Here is a 26,855-nt window from a genome sequence, read left to right as displayed (position 1 = left end):
TTTTTTGGTTGCGGTAAAAATTAAAAGCGTTGAAGTAAAATTTTTTTTTTAAAAAAAAAAAAAAAAAAAAAAAAGTAAAATGAAAGAAAATAAAACTTATGACCCATTCATCTACCAAAAGAAATTAAACATTGCAAATGCTTATAAAGAACTACCTCCTTAGCCGTGACACATCCATGTATTCAATCCAAAGAAAATTAAATAATTAAAAGCAAGCTACTTTTAAACAAATTAAAAACCGAACTTGTGTTAACTTGAAAGCACCGATTGAACGTAACAGTTAAATAAAGCAACTCATCTAAAACTATTAAATTGGGACCTTCAGCTAACAAAGAAATTGTACGTTCTAGTCATCTAGATGGGCACATCACCAGCGGAAACAATAATAAAAACGTGCTTGAACAGTAGAATGATGTAATTTAGTAAACATTTTACCCTAAAAGCATTTCAATATAGAGAATAAAAGAAAACAATTATCGGTCCAAGAGTTAAAGACAAATTGAAGAATCTATTGGAGCTCTCTGATTTTTCCAGCACATTGTATTGAGCTTTAACCATGTGCACATTCTCTAAAGGTTGAATGAAAAGACCCTGTACCTACCAAAAGCAAGGTTACGTGGAATCAAATAAAATAAATAGGCTGAGACATCACTTTCTCCAAGCATCTGGACCTACATTTTGGCTGTAATCAATTTTCTCCCTCCGTGTTCATTCCCTACACCAAAAATAAATCTCCCCCAAGGTGGCTACTGGAACCTCCATGCTTGCTTTCTTTCTCCAGATCCACTCTCCTCTCGGTGGCAGCTCAGCTTTTTCAAGCCAAAATCAATTCTTCCTCCTTCTTCTCCTCTTTTCCGTAACGTCTCTCCTTTCTCTCGGTCATTCCCTTCTCTCCTGCTACAGCTTCAGCGTTCCTCTTAAAAGAAAATAAATGCATTTTTTTTTTCACTCAAAATGAAATCACCGCTTCTTCACTCAGCTTGCAACCAAACATTAAGCAACCATTCAATGCAACAGTGAACTTCTGTGATGATGAGCTTTGAAAGACAGAAATGAAAAATCAGCAAAGATAAAAATGCTTCTAAGTGGGTGGCGGCTGCCATGTCCAGCACATCCCATTTTCTACAAGAAAGAAAACTAAATCTACTGGACACCACCTCTTTTTACTGTGTGCACCACTTTCTCTCCTCAACGTGGCTTCAACTATTGGACGTGCAGCCTGCTGGATTGCGTGGTGAAGCTGATGGAAAATGAAGCTCCGCGTGAAGCCCTTCTCCAAGGTTGCAGCTGGGTCCAGGTCTCCACTCTTCTGGGTGCTTCTTTCTTCACGCACCCCTCTTCGCTGCCTCCCGGATGCGTCTTAATGTGGGTGCTGGACTGTCGGGCCGTGTATGGTTTCTTTCTTCCAGCACCACGTTTTCACTTCTTTGCTGGACCGAAAACTGTGTGGGCCGTGCTGGAATCAAGGTGCTGGACGTGCTTCTGTTGGGTGCAGGCCGTGAGCCTCTTTTTCTTCCAGCACCACTTCTTAGCTTCTCCAACCAAGCCCATCTCCATGTGCACTCCCATAATTTAAATCCACACCTCCTCAGATTACTTATTTAGCCTCTAAATGTTCCAAATTGTATTTCCAAAATTTTCCCTACAATTAATAATGCAAATAATTAGCTCAAATCATTCAAATTAATTAAAATAAGAATTTCTGATCAAATTAAGCACAATTAGGAAAAATGGGAAAATACCGGACATTTAAGCACAATTCCCCGATTAATTCTAGTAAAATAAACTAAGTGAAGTGAATAAAATATTGACTCATCACTATAGAACACTCTCACTAATTCTGGGTGGTAATGTCTTCTTAAAGACAGAAATTCAGTGAGCCCAACTTCGGCCAATATGTCATAGAATTGAAAGTTTTTTCCTTCAAAGTAACCGTCCTCTAGATACTTACTTTCCAATATTTCACGATTGAGAAAATGTTGGACATATTTCTCATATTGCTCATCCGAGGAGAAGAGTTCATTGTTTGGCGTTGGAGGGGATGAGGATGGTGATAGGGTTGGACTGCGGCGGCGTCGACGTCCATCAACGGAGGAAGATGCCTTTCGTTTCTTGGTTGCACGATAACCCATTTAATTATGTTTAGGGTTTTGCAGTGACAAAAATGAGGTTTTATACACGTATTTCAGCAACGTCGTCATTGGGCAGTTATAAACACGATTGCAAGTTATAGACGTTGGATATGTACTGATGTAGTGGGTAGTTTAGTGTAAGCAACAGCAACGTGTAATCGATTACGACTTATTTGTAATCGATTACAATAGTGAATTTTGGTCTCTTCATATGCATTCCAAACATTCATCAGTTACATTTCATTCACGACCATTTTCAATTACAAAAACATATTAAATTCACCAAAAAACAGTCAAGAAGTTCTATATATTAAGTGATGTTGTTATCAAAATTGATATGTACAGCTGACAACAACAACATAAATCCTAAATGACCCATTTCGGTATCTTGTGATAGTTGGATAGAGTCGGCTTGAAACTGAACAAGGTCATCACTTTCAACAACATTAGATGCCTTTGCCCCTGCAACAACAAAATAATTAATTACAACTAAATTCATAAAAAGTAAAGTATTTAATCAATATTTTCAACGTAATATATAGAGTGGGCGGTGTTGAAGTCTTTCTGACTGAAGCCGACTTTCTTTTTTGGGTTCTTTTCTCAACAGTGGACTTCAACCTGTTTGTGCGTGGACGTCCTTTTCGCTTAACAACTGCAGGACTGTGAACAAGGACATCAAATGTTCCAACTGGACTATGTGGTAATGACGTCCATGCACCAGTATCGTATCTTAGTTGGCCTGCATCGCTAATGATGTTATTTGTCATGGATGAACTAAACCCAAATTTTTTACCAAGACAATTAATTTCTTTTTTCAATTCAGTACTAGAAACCTAAGACTCACAAGCAACTTCAACAATTTCATAAAAACGTTTGCACAACATTTTGTATCTTTCCATGCGTGGTTCATTAGTCGAATTACTATACGATGTTGTTATTAGTGTGTGCCTTCTTAGGATATTTTTGGTCCAACGCCGGAAAATGTATTGTGAGGGAACATTGTATACATCTTCTTGACCAAATACCAATAGGGAATGCCGACATATAATGCCTCTAAACTGAAATAGTTGGCAAGAGCAAGTGGTTTTCTGTGTCAGGGGATCAAATTGAACTTTGTAAAATTTATCTGGTAAACGATTACCCTCCCACATTCGTTCCTCTTTTATAGTGTAAGTGTTCCATAAGTCGTCCTTTAAGGTGTCTTTGATGAAACAATTCATCCTTGAATGGAACTTTGTTTGGACCTCCTCAAACTTTGCATGTGTGTATTCCACTTGAAATTGTCTCTCAATCGGTGACTGAGAGCCACATGCAACAGTGGTGTTCATGGAGGAGAAGTCCGCTTGTATTTCCTTCTGGGCCTTTACCCTAACGGCATTGTCGTATTGAACCACAAATTGTTGAAGTATGGTTGTAGAATTAATAAATCCATCAAAAAAAGCATTCATTCCCTCACTTCTCTGAGTGGTAGACATGCCAGCCCAAAAATCATTTTTCAAGTAACAGGGAACCCATTTATGTCTCTCTTCATACAAATTACATAGCCATTCATTTTGCTCCAATCCATGTTTGGTAAGTAGTTCCTCCCAACCATTTTCAAATTCTGTTGGACAACCACAATCATATATAAGCGCATGTAGTTCGCTTTTGATAGCGGCATTATTTTTATAGCCATGGAATTTTTCAGGCAACTTCTTCAGGATGTGCCATAAACACCACCTGTGCCTCGTATTAGGAAACACTTGTTCAATAGCGTTGGCCATTGCCCTGCATTGGTCAGTAATAATACCTTCTGGACTCTTATTCCGCATGCATCTAAGCCAACATTTGAACAACCATACAAATGAGACAGTGTCTTCCGAAGACAACAATCCACAACCAAGTAAAATGGAGTGTCCATGATGGTTAACTCCCACAAAAGGCGCAAATGGCATGTCATACTTATTTGTTAAGTTAGTCGTGTCAAACGAAATAACATCACCAAATTCTTCACATGTAGCATGACTTCTTGCATCAGCCCAAAACACACTACAGATTTTATTCCCTTCATCCAGTGCAATGTCATAGAAGAACTCGTTATTTCTATCTTTCATTAAAGAAAAGTGTCTTAGGAGTGTCTGACCATCACCATCCTTACATAAAGATCTTCTGTGTTGGCCAATGTAGTTTTTTGCGTCCCGCTCGACTAAGTCCATGTTTTCATAGCCCCCGGCATCGTTAACAATGCTAAGGAAACTTTTATTTAACCTAACTCCAGCATCATGGTTTACCTCCAAGGTGTGTTTTGCTTGCATGCTTAACTTTCTATTCGCTGCAAATAGGTTGGAGTTATTAGGGTAAAGATCATGGTTGTGGTCCAAAACAACGGTTCTTATAAACCACTTGTCGTCCTTCTTTGCAATGGTTATCCCAGCAGGACATTGGTTAGTTTGACTTGGAAGTGTTTTGACCACTGGTTTGACGGAAGACACATATTTGCCTTCCCTTGAACAAACCATTCTCAAGTAGTACACGTTGTTGTCTTTATCTTTTTTAGAAGTTCTAGTCCGCACGACAAACCCACATCTAATGGCATAGTTTGTGTAAAATTTTCTAGCTTCAATCATTGATTCAAAACACATATGCACTGTTGGGTCCATTTCCAATAAACTTTCATTACGGTCATCAACATTGTCATTATACTCATTCACTTCATCCACATCAATTGTGTGCGTCGACATTAGACCCAGCTTTAAAGATAAACCAAATCATATTCACTCATCAAACTTACGACAATAACCACTGTCAACTGTAAAAAAATATGTAAATAAACCCATTTCGAAAAAGTGAAGTAATACGTACCGTGGTGGATTGGTGGTGCCCTTTAATGAAGGTCAAATGGTCCTAACCAACCTTGTCTTCAACATTTACTTCCACCATAAATGAACCTTATGTGGTTGTCACCAAACTTTCGAAGATGGTTGTACCCTTTGTCTTTAATGAAGACCAAAGTAAGTTTTCTGAAAGTGGTTGCTTAATGGAGCAAAATGTTTACGTTGGACGTTGATGTTGGTGTTTCGTACCGCCAAAGCTCTTATGTTTGCCTTCTGAAGCACTAATTTCCTTAGGTTGACAAACCATGCATTTAATGTTGTTAGCATAAAGTTTCTCTCTCTCATAACCCACAATCAATGGTTTTCACTTTTTAAGATTTCCTATCAAATTAGAGATATCCCCACAATTAATGCAACTTCATTTTAACAAGTTAACGGATTATTTTTTAATTTTTTGTTCAAATAAAGTTTCAGCCACGTCCATCAACCAACATCTCGTCATTCATAATGGAAATAGTTATAAAATAAATATTTCTTTTGATTATAAAATATTGATTTCATGTAATGTGTTTGTCCATGTAGTTCTCTTTAAATATCGGGGACAAACTCATTGTCTACACTTGAATCAGGTGACTATATTTCTAACCCATTTACCATTCTTTGAATTGTTAGTTACTTATGTAATGATCCCATTCATCTTGCCTCGTTAACGTGGGTTTTTTGAATTTTGACACAAAATTTCAGCATAATCATGGATGCATGGCAAGACCTTGTTTATGATGATGATGTCCTTGAATCGTTCTTGAAAAAATGCGATGCGTCGTCATCGCTTATACCTGGTCCTGCAGGTAACATCGAAGCAGCTTTCTTGAATAGAACGGGAACAGAAGAACCCAAATCAACACAAGAATTTGCTCGTGATGTTGCTCAAGCAACTTATGAATGAGATTTCAACTCCAATGCTTGGAAATGGGCACAGATGTTTATTGAACACCACGGTACACTCAATATCATACAACTTGCAAAAACCCTTATTACGTTCACGAGTTCTAATCTCTTTTCATATATTTTTTGTCATTGGAAGTCTCGTAACGGATGGAAAATTTGAAAACGTCAACTCCCTCCAAGAGGCAAAATCAGCAGAGGTCCTTCCATTTGTTGCTTGCATATTGAAAGAGTGCAAGCCAAATGGGTTGGGAGATATGCAGTTGACTGTTAAGGTATTATTTCCTTGATTCAACAACAGTACATGTTATGGTACATTAATAACTTATTATATGTCTGAAGGACCCAACTGCCACGATGAAGGCTTCGTTGGACAAGAAAGTTCTTCAAGATCCTCAAATTGCAGACAATATCGGAGTTGGTTCCGTTATGCTACTCAATCTTGTAACCCATCCATTTTGTACTTAACTAACATAATTTTTTTCGTGGTCTTTGAATGTTCTTCTTCTAACTAATTTGGTTTGTACATTTAGGTCCAGCCCTTCACTACATTTCGGCAAAACTACTACCTCAATATTACTCATCGCTCTATAGTCATGGTTTTTCCAGCTGATGTTTGTCATCCAACAATTGACCTCGTTAAGGAGACCCCAAAACCTATCATTCGACTCCCTATGTGGACAGAGAAGAAACTCAATGTGGATGACATCCTCCGCAAATTTGTACCTCCATCTGACCAACCATCAACGTCCAAAATACCAGACAACTAGTAGTGGGTTTTGGATAACTGTAATATTATATTAAGACGATTATAAGTATGTAATGGATAACTGTAATATTTCTAACCTACACTTGATTGTTGTTGTGTATGGTGTGTAGCTTAATTTCTATTAATGTTGTCTTGTGATGAATTTGATTGTGTTATAGAAATGTTTTGAAGTTAATTGTTGGCATGCTTCGTTATCAATTCCCACCCTCTACCACAACTATAATACCAACATGAACTCCATAGCACTGAATCTGTGGCTAAAATTAATTTTTTTTGTCCATACGTGACCTACCAATATATGACTGACTAGTTCAATTGAAGTTTGTGTACAAAACGTTAAATTCTCTCGTGTAATCGTTTACCAGGACTGTGTAAACGATTACAACAGGGTTTTTTTAGCAGTCTGAGTCAGCCCTTCCACAACTTGGTCACCCACTGAAAATGGGTCATTCCCCAGTCGTTGGGGTCAAATCACATCACCAAGCACCATCTACCAACAGTCAAAGACTAACATCTTCCAAAAAGAAGTGCAAATCTGACTCAAACATACTGAATTTGCCAATGGTCACTCATGTTACCCTTACTGACTACTTCAGTTGGAGTTTGTGTACAAAATGTGGAATTCTCTCGTGTAATCGTTTACCAAGACTATGTAAACGATTAAAACAGGGTTTTTTCAGCAGACTAAGTCATCCCTTCCACAACTTGGTCCCCCTCTCTCCAAATGGGTCATTCCCCACTCCTTGGGGTCACATCACATCACCAACCATCATCTACAAACATTCAGAGTCTAACATCTTCCAAACACAAGTGCAAATTTGAGTAAAACATACTGGTTTTGACAATGGTCACCCATGTTACTCTGACTGACTACTTCAGTTCAAGTTTCTATACAAAATTTGGATTTCTATCGCGTAATCGTTTACGAAGACATTGTAAACGATTACGACAGGGTTTTTTGAGCAGACTCAGTCACCCCTTCCATCAACTTGGTCCCCCCACTCCAAATGGGTCATTCCCCACTCGTTGGGGTCACATCACATCACCAACCACCATCTACAAACATTCAGAGTCTAACATCTTCCAAACACAAGTGCAAATTTGAGTTAAATATACTGGTTTTGACAATGGTCACCCATTTTACCCTGACTGACTACTTCAGTTCAAGTTTCTGTAAAAAATGTGGATTTCTCTCATGTAATCGTTTACCAAGACAATGTAAACGATTACGACAGGGTTTTTTCATCACACTAACTCAGGCCTTCAACAACTTGGTCCTCCCTCTCCAAATGGGTCATTCCCCACTCCTTGGGGTCACATCACATCACTAACCACCATCTACAAACATTCAGAGTCTAACATCTTCCAAACACAAGTGCAAACTCACTCAAACATACTGGTTTTGACAAAGGTCACCCATGTTACCCTGACTGACTACTTCAGTTCAAGTTTCTGTACAAAATGTGGATTTCTCTCGTGTAATCGTTTACCAAGACATTGTAAACAATTACGACAGGGTTTTTTTAGCAGACTCAGTCAGCCCTTCCACAACTTGGTGCCCCCACTCCAAATGGGTCATTCCCCACTCCTTGGGGTCACATCACATCACCAACCACCATCTATAAACATTCAGAGTCTAACATCTTCCAAACAAAAGTGTAAAACTCACTCGATCATACTGGTTTTGACAATGGTCACCCATGTTACCCTGACTGACCACTTCAGTTGAGGTTTTTGTACAAAATATGGTTTTCTCTCGCGTAATCGTTTACCAAGACTGTGTAAACGATTACCGTAAGTTTCTTTCAGCAGACTACCTTAGGCCTTGCCCAAGTTGTTTCCCCCACTCACAATGGGTTCTTCCCCAGTACTTGGGGTAACCTCACATCTCCTACTACCCTGTAAGACCACTAAAACACCAACATCTTCCAAACACAAGTGCAACTCTGAGTCAAACTAACAGTTTTTGGCAATGGTCATGCAAGTCACTGATCGGTGTCGCACCCTAATCAAATTAATTGCAATTGAAATGCAGTACTAGGAAGTGACTCCTAGGTCGTTTCCCAAAGACCAACTATCTCTGTCAATTTATCAGTTCACAAAATGGGGGGGTTTAACAGTTTCTTGCAATCTAAATTAAATGTGATGATGAATACAGATTAAAACACTGATTAAAAGCAGGTTAGTAACTAGCCAGATTGTAATGTTTCTAATCACCGATTAACTGGTAAAACTTTAGTTTCTATTAACTTCAATCCAACATAAATCAATCAACTAAGCGAAGATTAAAATTGTTTTCATGACTGTGAATTAAGCAAACGCACACATATACTCATTCAATTCTGCGAATCACAGATTAAGCATCTGCAGATTAACTTCAGACCATTAAGCATGAACAGAATTTAACCACACAGAACAAAATTCGTAATATGTAGAGTTAACACAAACAGAATCACGATTAAGCTCTAAAAACCTCAGAGAAACATTACAATCGTTCTAGTTACCAACCAATTAGATTTAAGCTTCCATTATAACGAAATCGAACACAATAATTTGAACCAAACACATTTCAATGATTATAATCGGTGTAAAACTAAATTTAAAATCAAATCTGGAAAAAATCTATAAAATGAGATTCAGATTTGGAAATAACGAAAATGAAATTAAACATGAAAATTGAAGACACGCAAAATTCAATTCGTAAAACTAAATTAAAAAACAAAACACAACGGATATGGAAATTTAATTGCGAATTACAGAATAACACAACAACAATTACGATTCTAAAATTCAATCTGAAATTACAATTATACAGAAAGGGAAAAGGAAAGCAAAACCTTCAAAGCAGTGACAAACTTCGATTCTACTTCAGAAGTAGGGAAAGCAAGCGAAATTACTAATCCTAAGACTTTTTCAATGTATTTGGAAGAAAGGGAAAGAGTAAATTCGTTTCTGGCTTGGAACTCCCTTCCCAAATCTGAGTTTGGTCTCTTAAAGACCTCCTAAAGACCAAATTGCCCTTCACATGGTCTAAATTATAAATTAGCCCAAATTACACTTAAATTCAACTCAAATTACAATGGAATTTAATGACGAGAATTACAATAACATTGATGCAGTCTCTCTCTCTTGAAATCCTAAATTATAAGTCCCAAAACTGTCCTGAAAATAATAATGGAAGTAATTAGGCATAAATAATCCAAATTAATTAAAATAAGAATTATTGGTCAAATTAAATCCAAATACAAAATATGAGACAACAATGGACAGTTAAGAATAATTTATCCAAATAAATTCGGCGCACAAAGCTAAGTAATTAGTAGAAAATATGAATTCATCAGTCACCCTGGTTCATTATTTCAGTTCAAATTTGTGTACAAAACACACATTATTGTCGCGTAATAGTTTACTAACCCACTGTAAACGATTACCATTTAGTTTTTTCACCAACCCAACTCAGAACTTGTTGAACTCCATCGTAGTAATGACCATTAATTTCACTTATGAAACCCTACCTTACTTTTGAAAAACTTATTATAACAGTGCGTTATTTTTTCAATAAAAGATATTTATTCATTATAACAAACACAACGTCAAAACAAGTAAATTGAAAATCCAACCGATAATCTTATTACAAAAACAATGTCTACATTATCAACTTACATTATGTACATATATAAACATGTTGTGTTACGAGACAAATTTGTTCATGTGTAAGCAATCCTAAAAAATGCCATATAGCGCTAGGGCTTCCATTCGTCTTATGTTCTCGTTGTCGAGGATCCATTCACATACATATTTCTTTCTAATCCCAAGCAGCTCCTCCTGAAACCAACATTTTCCCCATTAGAAACCAACACATAAAACAATTTTAACAAACACACAATTGCTACTTTTCAACATATATTCATCAGAACACAATATAATACAGCAATATAATTCAAAAAACTTACAAGTTTGGTTGGGATGGGATATTTGCTTGTTTAACAGTCAAAGGACCAATACTACCTTCCGGTCTATTTAACAAGAGGCAAATAAATCGTGCCATATTTTCAGCCTACCAGTTAAAAATACAAAAAAATGTTAAACAATACAGGGTTATCTTACAATCACAGGGTCATCAAGATTGAAATATGTGGAATCTTACCACAGCTGTGTCTATCCTTTTCCGGTCTCTGATCCCCTTACCCAATGAGTCAATCACAAATATCTCCAGTGAACTCAATTTCACTTAATAGCACCACCAATGATCATCGTGGAGAAATGGCATAAACAACTACAAACAATAAAAACAATATAAATAACACATTTCCGACCAAAAGTGGACAAATATTGCACATTAAAGGTTACTCACAAAGTCAGTTGTGGCAATGTCTCCAAGTCCAAAATGATCGCAACGCAGATAACTGTTATAGTTATGAAGCGTCCAAACATGACGATTCTGTGGACGTTTCCTAAAATCTGTAAGAATATGGTGCTGCGGACAATTTCAAAATCATCAATCAAAAATCATTTCTACAATAAAATATATGATACAATATCAAATTTCATTTACCGAATATAATGGACTAAAATGAATCCTCTTAACAACACCGCACTGTCAGAGCGGCTGCAGCGGATGGGTTAGCATGGAACAACAAACCAAGAGGGGGGGTGAATTGGTTCTTACTAAAAACGTGTGCCTTAAAATTTTCTACTCAATTAAACTTACTTAGCAATTAATAATAACAATTAAATAGAGTAAGGTTGAGAGAAATTTGCACAGATGATTTTATCCTGGTTCGGATCTTACCAATCCTACGTCCAGTCGCTTATCTCAAAACAAGATAAACAATTCACTAATCACAAGACAATTACAAACTACAATCACAAAGATACAATTTGATAAAGTTTAGAAAACACCTTTCTTGATGCCACAAGAGATGAGACAACACCTCCTTTGAATCTTCACAAAGGATGAAACACTTCCTTCGAATACTTCACGAAGGATGACTTCCTCTTCCGAACACTTCCTTAGACACACCAAGGATGAACCAGCTATTCCTCTATCACCGTAGCAGTATTTCACCAACTCTACAGACAGAGTTTCCTTAGCTGAGCAAGAACACACAATTCTCAAGAGTTTTTGAGTATTTAAGCACAAGGGAAGAGTTTCTCAAGTTATTCTTGAGAGGAAATGAGAGTCTATTTATAGACTCATCCAAAGGCTCTTCCATTTTTCGTTTTCAGCCTTTCTGACTGTGCTAATCGATTTATTTAAGTAGTTAATCGATTAGTCACTAAAAGACAAATCAACGGATAGTCCAACGGCTAAAAAACGACTAGTTTTTCAAACGGTCACTTTGTTAATCGATTAACTGCCCTGTCTAATCGATTAACGCTAATCGATTAACCACCCTGGGTAATCGATTATGATGCTTTGATGTGCTTCTCCATTTGTCTCTGGAACAATCGATTAACTGCCTTGGTTAATCGATTAACGCTAATCGATTAACTGCCATGGTTAATCGATTAGCACTGCACAGTTTTTGATTCCTTGTTTATTTTTACATCACTTTTAAATGCATACATAAACACCACTAATTTCCTATGTTTTAAATAGAATACAATTATTACAAAAGTTATAAGTCTTCAAAATCATTCTTCATGAGTTTTGGTTGTTCTTGACTTGAATTGGATATCATCAAAACTTCATCTTCATCATTTTGCTAACAATCTCCCCCTTTTTGATTATGATCAAAACCTTCTTGATGTTTAAAGCTTTTGATAATAATCTGTATTTAAAACACAACTTAAGGAAGAAACAATTGTTAGTGTACTTAGAAATAAGTTTAAGGCTTTAAATATTTCTCCCCCTTTTTGATCATTATTAAAAAGTGATGTTTAATTGCTCCCCCTAAATTTATTAGAAATTATACTCCCCCTTAATAAAAGTATATATGCATAGAAATATTAAGGAAAAACAAGATACATTTTATTGAATTTTAAAGAGGCAAGCATACAAAGAATTTAAACATATAGCACACACTACAAAAAGCATAGAAGCATAAAGTGCCTAAGATTCATCATCACTATCGGGAACATATAGTTTGGCTAGTTTGTCATCAATTTCCTTGAGGTGAGTATTAATTTCATCATAGCGAAGAGTGTGATAAGCCATCATGTCATCCATTCGAGTTTGTTGCATAGAGGCCATTGCTTCAATTTGTCTAGATATACTTTCTAGACTATAATCTTGTGGAGGATGGGATGGTCCAGCAACATTTGTTGGATCTGGCATAGGAATATCTTCATCTTCTTCTAGTCTTCCGAGGTCAAGTTCATGCTCTCTCAACTTTCCAAATAATGCAGCCATGGTCATTGTGTTGAGATTTTGTGACTCAGAAATTGCAGTCACTTTTGGTTGCCAAGACCTGTCTAAAGATTTAAAAATTTTTATATTAAGCTCATCAGTATCAAAAGATTTACCTAGTCCAATAAGATGGTTTACGGTGTTGGTGAAGAGTTTCTGAACATCTACTATTGTTTCCCCTTGCTTCATCCTGAACATCTCGTATTCCTGGATTAAGGTATTCTTTCTAGCTCTCTTAACATCATCTGTACCTTCGTGGGTTACTCTCAGTACTTCCCACATTTCTTGTGCAGTCTTACAGACAGAAATCCTGTAAAACTCGTCAACAGTTAAAGCAGATGAAATAATATTTCGAGCTTTTACATCATTACAAAAATTTTTCTTATCTTCAGCAGTCCATTGGTCATGGGGCTTTGGTTCCTGCATATTGTTAGTTGGAACAAAAGGACCAAATGCAACAGCATCCCAAATATCTATATCAATAGATTCCATAAAAATTTGCATTCTGACCTTCCAAAATGCGTAATTTTCACCTGTGAATAGTGGTGGTCTATTGATAGAGGCACCCTCTGCGAATGTTTGATACGATCCCGCCATTTGAATGACTATCAAAGCAAGCTCTGATACCAATTGTTAGAGCGGCTGCAGCGAATGGGTTAGCGTGGAACAACAAACCAAGAGGGGGGGTGAATTGGTTCTTACTAAAAACGTGTGCCTTAAAAATTTCTACTCAATTAAACTTACTTAGCAATTAATAATAACAATTAAATAGAGTAAGGTTGAGAGAAATTTGCATAGATGATTTTATCCTGGTTCGGATCTTACCAATCTTACGTCCAGTCGCTTATCTCAAAACAAGATAAACAATTCACTAATCACAAAACAATTACAAACTACAATCACAAAGATACAATTTGAAAAAGTTTAGAAAACACCTTTCTTGATGCCACAAGAGATGAGACAACACCTCCTTTGAATCTTCACAAAGGATGAAACACTTCCTCCGAATACTTCACGAAGGATGACTTCCTCTTCCGAACACTTCCTTAGACACACCAAGGATGAACCAGCTATTCCTCTATCACCATAGCAGTATTTCACCAACTCTATAGACAGAGTTTCCTTAGCTGAGCAAGAGCACACAATTCTCAAGAGTTTCTGAGTATTTAAGCGCAAGGGAAGAGTTTCTCAAGTTATTCTTGAGAGGAAATGAGAGTCTATTTATAGACTCATCCAAAGGCTCTTCCATTTTTCGTTTTCAGCCTTTCTGACTGTGCTAATCGATTTATTTAAGTAGTTAATCGATTTGTCACTAAAAGACAAATCAACGGATAGTCCAACGGCTAAAAAACGACTAGTTTTTCAAACGGTCACTTTGTTAATCGATTAACTGCCCTGTCTAATCGATTAATGATAATCGATTAACCACCCTGGGTAATCGATTAGCATGCTTTGCTGTGCTTCTCCATTTGTCTCTGGAACAATCGATTAACTGCCTTGGTTAATCGATTAACGCTAATCGATTAACTGCCATGGTTAATCGATTAGCACTGCACAGTTTTTGATTCCTTGTTTATTTTTACATCACTTTTAAATGCATACATAAACACCACTAATTTCCTATGTTTTAAATAGAATACAGTTATTACAAAAGTTATAAGTCTTCAAAATCATTCTTCATGAGTTTTGGTTGTTCTTGACTTGAATTGGATATCATCAAAACTTCATCTTCATCATTTTGCTAACACGCACAACCTTTTCTCAAAGTATATAAACATCGTACAAGCAAATAACACCACCTACACAATCAAAATTTTACACATTACTAACATAAAATACAACATGAAACACAAAGAAATGTCACAATATTAACCATGTTATCAACGTATTTTTATCGGGGCCAAAGTGTAAAATGAAGTCGTGCTCAAGGTTTGCCCAATTATCTCGCATACAATCCTAAAGATATAAATATTAGTCCATCACAAACAATAGAGATTCGCCAACCACAACTACAATTCACAGCAAATACCTGTATACAGTGATCTCTATAACGCTGATTGCTCTGTACATTTGGTCTACATCAACAGTGCTGCTTGGATCCCCAACAAACTGCGCAATGGGAGGATAACCAATGGTATGGCCACTCGTTCGTCTTCATCACCATCATCATGGATTTCAATACAAACAATTTTGTCATGACTTCTTGAAACTATCTTATCTTCATATGCGATTTTATCCTCCCCTCTTACTTTCGTATATGCACCTAGAGGGTCATCAACTGCATTACCATCACCTTGTTGTTCAAATCCATAATCACGACCAACTTCAGCCTCTTCGTCACCTCCAACTTCAGGTGCTTCATCAACTCCACCAGCAACTTCTTCATCAGTACCACATGCATCTTCTTCAGTAAAGATTGGAGTTTGACAAATTTCAAATAACTCCCTTGTAAGAACTCCAATCTTGGTATTCAATGCATTATTTTTCCTCAATCTCTCCTCGGCACCTGCTTCCTATGTGTCGTCATCAGAGCTTTCGTCATCGTGTTTCTCAATCTTGGATCCTTCAGCCAAGGATCCTTCACTCATCCCTCCGTCATCCATGTGGAAAGCTGCACGGATTTCCGGGCGATGACGATCTTCCTTTCTTACATACCACTTCAGATTTAACTGCACCATTATCACACAACAAATTTTGACAAATAAGACAATCAATTTTTACATAACAAATAACCAATATCAAAACACTTACATCTCCGGTCTGAAAAAAAATATGTTCAATTTTTTCGGTCCTTGAATTATACGGGAACCATCGCATTATGCGCGGGAAAAACCTGTGTGAAGCATGACCATGCAAGAAAGTCTTTCAACTGCCCAAGCCTACAATATCATAATATTATTTCATCAAACCTAATTGACAATGTTCTCCACTACATCAAAATAATAAACTATAAATCATGTTACCTGCAACACCGCCACATTGCCACTAAGAGTGAGTGATTGCGCGATACCTCCTCTCATAATTTTCTTCTTACATTTATTTAAATTCTGTACAATATGTTTATGTACACCTGTGCACCAATCGTATAGACACAAATTGTCTAAGTCATCTAACACTGCAAATGGCATGTTACAAACATGCCTTGATTTCCTAGGAAAATAAAAAACAACCAAACAAACTAATATATATATAACCTACATACTACATCAACATCAATGTTATTATCATGCACAATGACATTAAACATGTCCGTCAGGTCCTTCAAAGTGATGGTTTTTGATTTGAACATTTCACCAACCAATCCAACAACTACTTCATCAAACTGAATCTCTAAACCACCTATTTCTAAACCTATGCTCATGAACACATTAATAACTGAAAAGGGCACCAACTGTTGACTTACTCTAAAACTATTATCATGCCCGGCCCACCTGCAAACCATAACCTTCAATAATTTCAAATTCACCTCCACAGGGCTATGAATATTCAAACACCACATAAATGGAGTCATCCCAATGCGCTCCACATGACATTTTCCTAGTAAACGATTCATTTCAATAATGATCGATGAGTCCATCAAGATTAGAAGCCGCCACTACACAAAATGATGATAACTTTATTAATAACTACAATTGATACGATAATAAATAATCTATAAAAAGAAAATTATAATTTTTCTTACACTTCGATTTTTCCCTTCCATTGAAACTGCACTAACAAAATAACAATCCACGCTAGTTATATCATTAACATTAATGAAACACCAAAAAGACAATGTAAAAGACAAAGTGAGGGCTCGGCCATTTTTACTTACACCAACAACGACGGATAACAATGCTCCACGGCCTCCTCTAGCAGACGGGAAATCCACAACAAAGTAACCACACCAAAAACTGCACCCGCCTTCCAACCACACAAATACAACAACACAAGACCAACAACACTAGGGTTTCAAAGATAACATACACGATACAAAGTGAGAGAAGATGGACGGGTCAAAATGGAGGACAGAGCTAGAGAGAAGATGGAAGGGTTGAAAAACCTACGCGCCTTACGCCCACTAAACGAAAATCGAAACCGCCAAACCAATTTCTTAAAATTTTGAAATCTTCTTCCAAAAATATCCCTCGGCCTCATAACCTCTCCCTTATTTCTTTTCACTTTATTTAGCCAATGCAAAGACGCCACATGGTGTTGTCAAATTGTTAGCAAAAATTGGTTGTCAACATAACATTTTCCAAAGTAAAATACAGCTTTTTCCATACATAGATTGTCCCAAAAGAAGAAAGTGTAACAATTTCAAAAACTCATTCTTGATGACTTAAAACGGACCCGTTTCACTCTTATTCAATTGCTTACTGTTAGCATTATTTTAAATATAAAATAAATATTATAGCATTTTCAGTTCCTATTTTTAAGGAACATTAAGTGGTCCATTAAGCCATTATTTTATCTTTTTAACTGCATAGAGGTTATGGAGCAGTTATTAATTTTAAACGTAAAGCCCATTTGTTTTGAACCTGTGATGGCCAGACTTTACATAAGGGAATGAGTTACTCTCAGTTTTGATCATTAAGCCTACTCCTCTATTCAGAAAACACACCATCAAGTTTGAGTGAGTTAAGGTTTAGAAAACAAAGCTGTCTGGATTTGGATTACAAAATGCAATGGCAGGAGAGCAAGGGTTCAGAAACCAGAAGTTAAGCAAGCATACAACAATGGCTGGAGGTTGGTCTTTCTGCTTCCGCTTTCTTTCTTATAAATCTGAATATGATTAAATGTGCTTGTTTGAGATATTTGGATTTATTGAATCTTTAGTATGAATATTTTACATTTGGTATCAGAGCACGTTTATCCTCTGCCTTGTTTGGTTCACTCCTCTGCGTATTGTATTTTTCGTTTTGTCAATTGTTTTGAAACTGAATCGAAAGAAGAAAATTTTCTATGAAATTTTGATGCTAAAACCCTCACATATTATTGGGTTCGTGTTTGTATACGCCTTGTTGGAACAATGCGGAGGTTGAAGATGAACGAAACGCCTTTTGCTTTTGCGTTTCATTTTGGGCATCTTTGAGAAAATATATATTCAGTTTTTATTTTTATTTTTTTTATCTACTGTATACATACATGCACTGGAGATAAGGTACGCTGTTTCTGGTTTTAATTAATATTGTACGCTTCTGGTTTTAATTAATATTGTACGCTTCTGGTTTTAATTAATATTGTACGCTTCTGGTTTTAATCCAGAGTTGTTTTTCATTCTGCGCACACTGATTACTTTTCATACATATATATAAATATATATTATTTATTGTTTACGTTTTATATTGGATGCATTTTTCCTGTTGTTGTTATATGCGTATAATATATATATATACATACGTTATGGTTATACACGCAATTAGGATTAAAGTGTGCGTGAACATTATACTAATATTTAATGTTAGTATAATAATTTTTTGAATATTATATATTTATAATATGATTCTTATGTTTTATTTAGATTAAATATAAGACTTATAGAGAATTTAATGTTTAGTGATAAATATAATTTTTAATAATTAGAGAGTAGCCACAGCATCTTTAATTAATTAAATTATATTATAAAGATCACTTTATTAAAACATTAATTGTAATTAATTATATATAATGTGATGAAATATACCCATAGGATTTTTCTTACATTTGTATGAGTAATTAGGATAAAATATTTATTATAATTCTTAATTTTCCCACATGAATTAGGAATGTGATATAATTTAATAGTTTTATCATAAGGTTAAATGAGTCTAATTGAGTAAGACTTTAGCCCACAGGCAAGTTTTATGTTAATAGATTCATTGGTAAAGACATGTTTTACATTGGTAAAACATGACATTTATTTTAGTCTCAAATTATGATAATGAACATGAATATTTTGAATTTGCAATCTCTCAATCTGTGAATATTTTTGATATCAAGTGTGGTATTCCCGAGTTGAAAGGAGATAATTATAAGATTTGGAAGGAGAGAGTTCTTCTTCATTTAGGCTGGATGGACATTGACTGTGCTATTAGAAAACTAGAACCACCGGGTATTACAGAGACTAGCACTTCAGATGCCATTAAACTTTATGAAAAATGGGAGAGGTCAAATCGTCTCTCCGTAACGTTCATAAAAACCAACATTTCCGCTGGAATCCGGGGTTCAGTTGACCATAATGAAAATGTCAAAGATTTACTAAGGGCTATTCATGAGCAGTTTACGACATATGATAAATCTTCATTTGCTTTTGTCTGTTATGAATCTAATTTGACTAGTTTTAATCATAACACATGGTGGATTGATTCTGGTTCTACAATCCATGTTTCTAATACCTTACAGGATATGCAAAACCTAAGAAGGCCAGTGGGAAGTGAGCAATACATCTACTCAGGGAGTAAGATGAGTTCACATGTGGAGGCCATTGGAACATGCAACTTAGTTTTAAGTAGTGGTTTTGTTTTGCATTTGGTAAAGACATTTTATGTTCCTTGTTTTTCTGAGAATTTGATTTTTGTTTCAAGACTTATACCTTTGGGTTTTTCTTTTAATTTTTCAGATTCTGGTTTTACCTTAATGAATAAATCTAAAGTTGTTGGTTTTGGTGAATTGTGCGATGGTCTTTACTGTAATAACCTCATTTTTCCATTCTCTGTCTAAACCCCAATTTTCCCATTTCTCTACCTTCTCTCTACCAATCTCCTCCTTCCCTCTTCCAAATCTCCGAAGCTGAGCTTTTTGTTTTCCGATTAGATGGTGCCCTAGTACCCGCAGCGTAGAGGGCTTCGTTTTAAACCGACCACTTTCTCCGTTCTTCATTCCGACCGGGAGCTGTCTAGGTTTTGCGGAATTAGGCACTGTGGAATCAAGTTGTGCTCTTAGCTGTTAGACCCTAAGGTAAGGGAAGCTAGAATACTTTCTTAAGATTTGTTATGTGTTAGGTGTAGGGGTTGATTTATGCATGATTTGGTTGTTTCGATTACATTTTCAAGTTTTGGGTATGTATGGTTATGTGGAATTTGTGAAACTGTGTTGTGCTGTTTGGAATTGATTTGGATGAGTTTGGATTGCTGTAATTGACCCATTTGGAAGTGATTTATGTGTGTGAAATCTGGTATGTCTTTGGGGGGAAGGAAATTTGGAGTTTTAGTAGTTTTTAGGTCATTTTGAGAGGAAGCGAGGTAATGATTTTGGGCATTTGAGGTCTAGAGTGCAACTGGACTATTGGGACAGTTTTAGCTACTGTATTGTGACTTGTTTGAGTCACTAAATTGATCAAAATAGGTGCAAAGTAGTAGAATTGGATTTGGGTACCTAAGTTGGAGAAATTGGTGTTTTAGAGTTGAAATTGAGTCTTAATCAATTTAGAATGGAAGTAGGAATGTTTATAATCATGTAGGTAAGTTCAATCAAGTATAAAACAAGAATTAAGGGTGTTAGAAGTTAGTAAAAATGGTTGGAAATGGTCAAGGGGAAGTTCTGCCATCATCTTGCAGAATTCTGCAGAACGCCAAAAAAACTGACCGGTCGTCCATGTCTGATTTGGACGATCGGTCATGTGCTGGTTGAGTAACGTTCGGTCATGTGCTGGTTGAGTAATGTTCGGTCATGTGCTGGTTGAGTAGCGTTCGGTCATGTGCTGGTTAGTAGCGTTCGGTCATATATTGGTGTGGCGTTAGGTCACTTAGCGTTCGGTATGGATGACGCTCAATCTAAGGTAGCGCTCGGTCATAGGTAACATTTGGTATTGATGGTGTTCGGCCTTTTGGGGAGCGTTCAGTCTTAATGGATAAACTTAATAGCGTTCGGTCATAGCGGGTGGACTGGATAGCGTTCGGTTTTAGTGGAGGATCTTGATAGCGTTCGGTTAAGTGTTGATTTAGTAGTGATTCGGTCGTTGGTTTAGTAGCGTTCGGTCAGGTGCTGGCTTGGCGTTAAGTCCCTTAGCGTTCGTCCAGGTGGTGAATTAGTAGCGTTCGGTCTTAGTAACGCTTGGTCTTGGTAGTGCTTATTTCGTATGAGCGCTCGTCTTAATAGTGTTCGGTTAGGTAGCGTTTGGCAAAGCTCGTAGCGTTCAGTCTTACTAACGCTCGGTCTCAGTAGTGCTCGTTATGTACCAGCATTCGTCCAAATAGTGTTCGTCTAAGAGATTGTAGCGTTCGGCCAGAATATATAGCATCCGGCCAAGCTTAATAGCGTTCGGCCAAGTTCAACATGGTTCGCCTAGATCTTGTAACGTTCGTCCACTTCTGTAGTACCAGGAACCGTTCGGTCTTTGCAAGTCAGGGTGTTTTTTGTTTGCTCATTATGTGTTCGATTGATGTTTTTATTCATGCCAGTATGCTAATTTCATTAATTATTCTATGTTGCTTTAAGGGTGTATGTATGCATTATCATGTTGGTATTAAAGTGAAAGGGTATGTGATTCAAAGTGATGGAAAGTGTGTGGTTTTACAAGTATGGTTGATGGACGTAATTCCATGGTCTTCAAGGAGAGGATACATGGTGGTGCCCTTATTGTGTATGGAATGATTTGCATGGGAGCTCAGTCTTGGGGGTTATCTTGAAACTCCAATGGTCTGTCATTCTCAAGTAGAGAGGATTGGTTCATGTGGTGAGGAGTAGCAGGAGGTCCTAGTCTTGTAGGCTTCCAGTATGCTCCAAGGCGCGGAACGGACTAACCTCGTGAGTGTGGTAGGGTGAAACCCATTGGCAATGGCTTTGCAAAGCAGTAAAGGCCACCACAAGTGCACGACCCGCCATAGCTCGACAATCATTCTAAGTCCGGACGAGTCAAGTGTCAAGTGTAAAGTGTAACAAGTCATGTGTATAGTTTAATTCATTTGTATGTACATGCATGTTGTGTGTGATTGTGATAACATAATTTTTTGTATATCTAGCTTACCCTTGCTTGTGTGTTTGTGTTTGTTTAGGTATGCTTTTTCTTTTGCGATGATCATCCACTTGGGTGTGAGCAGAGGTGGATGATGCACCTCTGGAGCAGTCATTGGAAGGAGATGACACTGCCGCTTAATCGTTTAGTAGTTCTAATTGTTATTAGTACGTTAAAATACTTTGCTACGTTTAAGTTTAAAATTCTGTAGCTATTTTGAGGATAATTGTAATCCTTATTACTCTTGACTGCTTTCACATATTATGCATGATGACGTCCTTACTATATATGCATGACGTATACTTTTGGGACGTCACATTTACTTTATTAAATTGCAAAACAACGCTGCTTATAGTTCTATGCATGTTTCCGCTGGGTTAAAAAGATGTGTTATGAATGAGGACTCTTCTGTTTTATGGCACCGTAGATTGGGACATATCTCCATTGAGAGAATTAAGCGATTAGTAAATGAAGGAGTACTTAGTACTTTGGATTTTACTGATTTTGAGACTTGCGTGGATTGCATAAAGGGTAAGCAAACTAACAAGTCCAAAAGAGGTGCTAAGAGGAGTTCAAGTTTACTAGAAATTATTCATACAAATATTTGTTGTCCGGATATGGACGCAAGTAGTCTGAAATACTTCATCACCTTTATAGATGACTACTCACGTTATATGTATCTCTATTTACTTCGTTCTAAGGATGAAGCTTTGGATGCCTTTGAAAATTTTAAGGCTAAAGTTGAGCTACAATGCGGAAAGCAAATCAAGATTGTGAGATCAGATAGAGGTGGAGAGTATTATGGTAGATACACAGAGAATGGACAAGCACCTGGTCCGTTTGCAAAGTTTCTTCAAGAACATGGAATTGTTGCCCAATACACTATGCCTGGTTCTCCAGATCAGAATGGTGTGGCAGAAAGAAGGAACAGAACTTTAATGGACATGGTGAGAAGTATGAGGAGTAATTCAAAACTTCCTCAATTCTTGTGGACTGAAGCACTAAAAACGGCTGTGTATATATTAAATCGAGTTCCAACCAAGGTCGTCTTAAAGACACCGTTTGAGTTATTCAAAGGTTGGAAACCAAGTTTGCGACATATACGCGTTTGGGGATGTCCGTTTGAAGTGAGAATTTATAATCCACAAGAGAAGAAACTAGACCCAAGGACTATTAGTTGGTATTTCATTGGATTTGCTGAAAAGGCTTAGGGATATAGATTTTATTGTCCATCGCATAACACTAGGATTGTGGAGTCAAGAAACGCAAAATTTCTTGAGAATGACTTGATTAGTGGGAGTGATCACTTTCCAAACATTGGGAATGAAAGGGATCACTATGAAGCACAACCCTCTAGCTCAAGTGATAGATTGGTTGTCATTCACACCCCTCAAACACAACTGGGTGTTAGACAAACAATAATTGAAGCTTCACAACCTGCTGAAAATGACCTTACAGATCAAGTTGCTAATGAGGAACAACAAGATGATGTTGAACAACCTACTGAACAGTTACATGAGTGTCAATACCAAATTTCGTCCAGAATAAAAAATCACTATTCACGCGTTGACCGGCACTATTCATCCGTTGACTTTTACTGTTCATAGCGTTGACTCGCTCGAGCGAGTGTCACTGTTCGCTCGAGCGAGTCGCGCTGTTCGCTCGAGCGAGTCGCGCTGTTCGCTCGAGCGAGTCGCGCGCTTCAGCGAGCCCCGTTTGGTCGCTCGAGCGAGTTTAAACGGTCGCTCGAGCGAGTGGACCACTTCCAGACGCGTTAAATGGCCCGAAAATGCAGAACAGAGGTAGTTTTGGAGGGGGAAACTCTCCCAGAACTCAAGGGACGGCGATTTGGAGGCACACCACCACTGCTGGAGCTCATGGAGGCCGCGTGGAGCATGTGGAAGCATCTCTTTTCTCCTCTTTGGGTCTCCTTCTTCTCCATCCACCATTGTTGTAAGCTTGAGGTTCTTCCATGAAAATGGAGAATCAAACCCATCTTGTTAGAGATTGATGTAACTGCTGAATTCTTGTGTAATTGATGATGGATTTCAATATATATATGCCTATTCTGTTAATTTCTAGTTCTTGTTTCCAATCTTAAAGCTTGCATGTGATAGGAATATTTCATGACTTGATTTAATGGATTCATGGGTATGGACACATATCTTGTGGTCTAGATCTGAAACTAGGGCCTAGTGGATGTAAGATATCTAGTAGGGAACTTACTACACTGGTTGTCTTAAGATCTTTGTTCTTAATGCAAATTTTGTTATTAATTGATCATTGAGTTGATTGTTAATAAAGGATTTAGGCTCTTCACCTAAGGAGTTAGGGATTGAGTAATTTCGATGGTTGACATTAGTAATTAATGGAGAGGAGATGAAACTTTTTATGCACAAGAATGAAAGTGGTGAAATCTAATCTGAGCAAAGCCGATCCATATCATTTCTGACCTTTATCCATATCTAAGTGCCTTCACTACCAAAGTCCAACCTTGTAATTATTTGTGAATTTATCTTTTTGCACATGTTTGTAAATTGATGTTATGTTCTTGAGTCTAGATGAGTTGTTAATCGCACAATTCTCTAGTATTACGAGTCTCTTGGGAAACGATACCCGGACTTACCGGTTTATTACTTGAAACGATTCGGTGCACTTGCCGAAATCGCCCAACACCCTCCACTATACCGCGACGCAGGGACCCCAGGGAGGCACCGGTCTCCTCTCATGCGCGCTCACAGAGCAACCACGGCAACGGCCACCGCACCGAGAGCTAGGGCGTCGTCGGAGCCACCGATCACCGTCGAGGTCGCTGCTGGCCACTACGCCAATCTCTTCTTCCTCTTTTCTTCCGCCCGCGAGAGAAAGACCTTCACCTCTCCACGCCGCGCCAACGCCGTCATCGACGAGATCAACCACCGCGAGCCATGAGTCCAGGTCGCGGTCAAGCGGCTGAGATCGCGAAGAGGAGTAGTGCGGGTCTGAGGAAGCTGCCACGAGAGTGGCGGGGATGGAGGCGATTCGCGATGGCCGACAAAGGGACAAAGGTGGGTGGCTGGTGTTGGGGAAACTTCACGGTGATGTTGGGTTGCAGTTCGGAGCTGGGTGAAGGCAGTGACAGAGATTCACGGTGGTGTTGTGGTGAGTTTGAGTTGATCTGAGATGGGAAGATGATGGGTGGTGAACGCGGTGGTGCTGGGCTGATTTGGGAATGGGTTGGGTTGTTTCTGGTATTTCCTGCAGGTTTGGTGTGGTTCACGGTGGTTGGAGGCTGAGTTGCCTGGTAGTGGGCGAATGTTGAGAGCGGGGAGAATGGTCCGGCAGCTGAGGATGATGATGATGGATGTGGATGACTCGAAGGAACCGAAGATGAAGGCTGGGGAAGATGTGGGGTTCGAAGGGAGTGTTACACGGAGAAGAAGATGGGCTTGGCAGGGGCGTGATGTCCACAGCTACGGGTGATGAAGATCCAATTCGACTGGGAACTACGGTGAGGGAAATGAGGAAGCATGACTTCCTTACACGCGATGGTAGATGGAAGTAAGCGTGATCGGAATAGGGACGAGGAGGTTGGCTGGTGATGATGGCAGAGGTGTATGGTTGCCGCGGTGGAGGGTTTTGGGGTTGATTCATTTTTTTTTGTTTGCAGGTTTAGATGGGGCAACTGATGGGAAAGAAATTCATGTGATGATGGAGGGAAGGCGCGGAGGTGGTGGAGTCGAGGTGACTCACGGTGGGGAAGATGGCTCGCGGTTGGCGAGGGAGGGTGGTGCGGTATCTATGAGAGTTTCTCGGTGGCGGTAGCGGTGGTGATAGTGAGGAGGATACGAGCTCGCGGTGAAGAGTGTTACTGTTACATTGGTTGCTGAAATGCTAAAGGGTGGTTGATGAACGAAATCTCTAGTGAAGGAGATGAATGGGAAACTGGTTTATGAATGAAACTTATGACTTGGGAGTTGATTCTGATTTTTATGATTTTCCTCTATAGTTGGATAGACAATGGGAATGGAAGAATGTGATTTTGGAATGAGCGTGAGCTACAGATTTGCTTTGTTGGTGTTTCGGGGTGCAGGCTAAGGAGATGTTGGTGAATGACTACGAGGGTAGGAAGCTCACTAGTGGTTTGATTAGGAACTTGGGAGCTCACGGACGAGGACGCCCATTGTGTAAGGTAGAATTATGATGATGAATGAAAGATTGTATAGAAAATATGTTGTATTGAATGATAAATGAAATATACATTATTTACCTTGAACATAATCAGCATTCACAGTTTAGGTTGAAAGACTTACCTCTTGTAGCCCTCATTATCTTTGTTCTTCCAGTTTCAACTTCTTCCTTTCTTCTTTCTTCTTCATTGCAGCTTCTATCCTTCTCCTCCGCAGCTCCAAGTTTCTCCTCTTGCTTTCAATTCAGCTGTGCCTTAAACTCCCCTTCTTTTGCCTTTTTTCTCCTCCCTCTCGGGTTTTCTTTTTCATCCCCTCTCTATGATCCCCCCGTCATCTCTCCTCCATCATGGTGAATGATAATGCCCACTAAATGATGTTCCCAGAATGATGATAATGAGTAAATGGTGTGCCCGGAATGATGATGCACTGAGTAAGTGGTGCACTCAGAATCACTTGCAGACAAAACAGTAGGTGCTTGTAGACAAAACAGGGGGTGGTGGAGACCTCTTTTTTATTTAAATTTTTATTTTGTAATTTTGTATTTTGATTTTTGGTTTATTTGAATAAAATAAAATAAAATAAAATAAAATAAAAACAAAACAAAATAAAATAAAGATAAAATTAAATTAAATCAAAACAAAATTTATTTATTATATTTTTATTTGCTTTTTTTTATATAAAATACATTAAAAATAAAGATAAAACAAAAATGAAGATAAAACCATACAGAGTTTGACACATTGATTTTTTTTAATTTTATT

At 37.8% G+C, this 26,855-nt stretch overlaps 1 protein-coding gene across 4 annotated transcripts; it reads right to left on the bottom strand.

Moving 5' to 3' along the window:
* Positions 1 to 2,410: 2,410 nt before the first annotated feature.
* On the bottom strand, positions 2,411 to 9,633 carry LOC148200234 (protein FAR-RED IMPAIRED RESPONSE 1-like). Of its 4 annotated transcripts, XR_015786359.1 has the most exons (3): positions 9,497 to 9,633; positions 2,751 to 2,871; positions 2,411 to 2,594 (listed from the first exon to the last, which is right to left on the bottom strand). XR_015786359.1 is itself a non-coding variant. In XM_088114605.1 (2 exons), the coding sequence occupies exon 1, from the start codon at positions 4,850 to 4,852 to the stop codon at positions 2,966 to 2,968; it is 1,887 nt and encodes a 628-aa protein (XP_087970731.1). In that variant the 5' UTR covers positions 4,853 to 9,490; the 3' UTR covers positions 2,411 to 2,594; positions 2,751 to 2,965. The 4 variants fall into 4 exon arrangements, 1 of the variants encoding a protein (XP_087970731.1); XR_015786358.1 differs by having other exon boundaries at positions 2,411 to 2,879; XR_015786357.1 differs by lacking the exon at positions 2,751 to 2,871.
* Positions 9,634 to 26,855: the final 17,222 nt, after the last annotated feature.

The sequence above is a fragment of the Vigna umbellata genome, chromosome 4 (assembly GCF_029865625.1).
Source record: "Vigna umbellata cultivar VRB3 chromosome 4, Vumbellata_1.0, whole genome shotgun sequence".
NCBI lineage: Eukaryota > Viridiplantae > Streptophyta > Magnoliopsida > Fabales > Fabaceae > Vigna > Vigna umbellata.
Note: the sequence above shows the minus strand (reverse complement) of the source record. Positions and strands in the feature narration are given on the sequence as shown.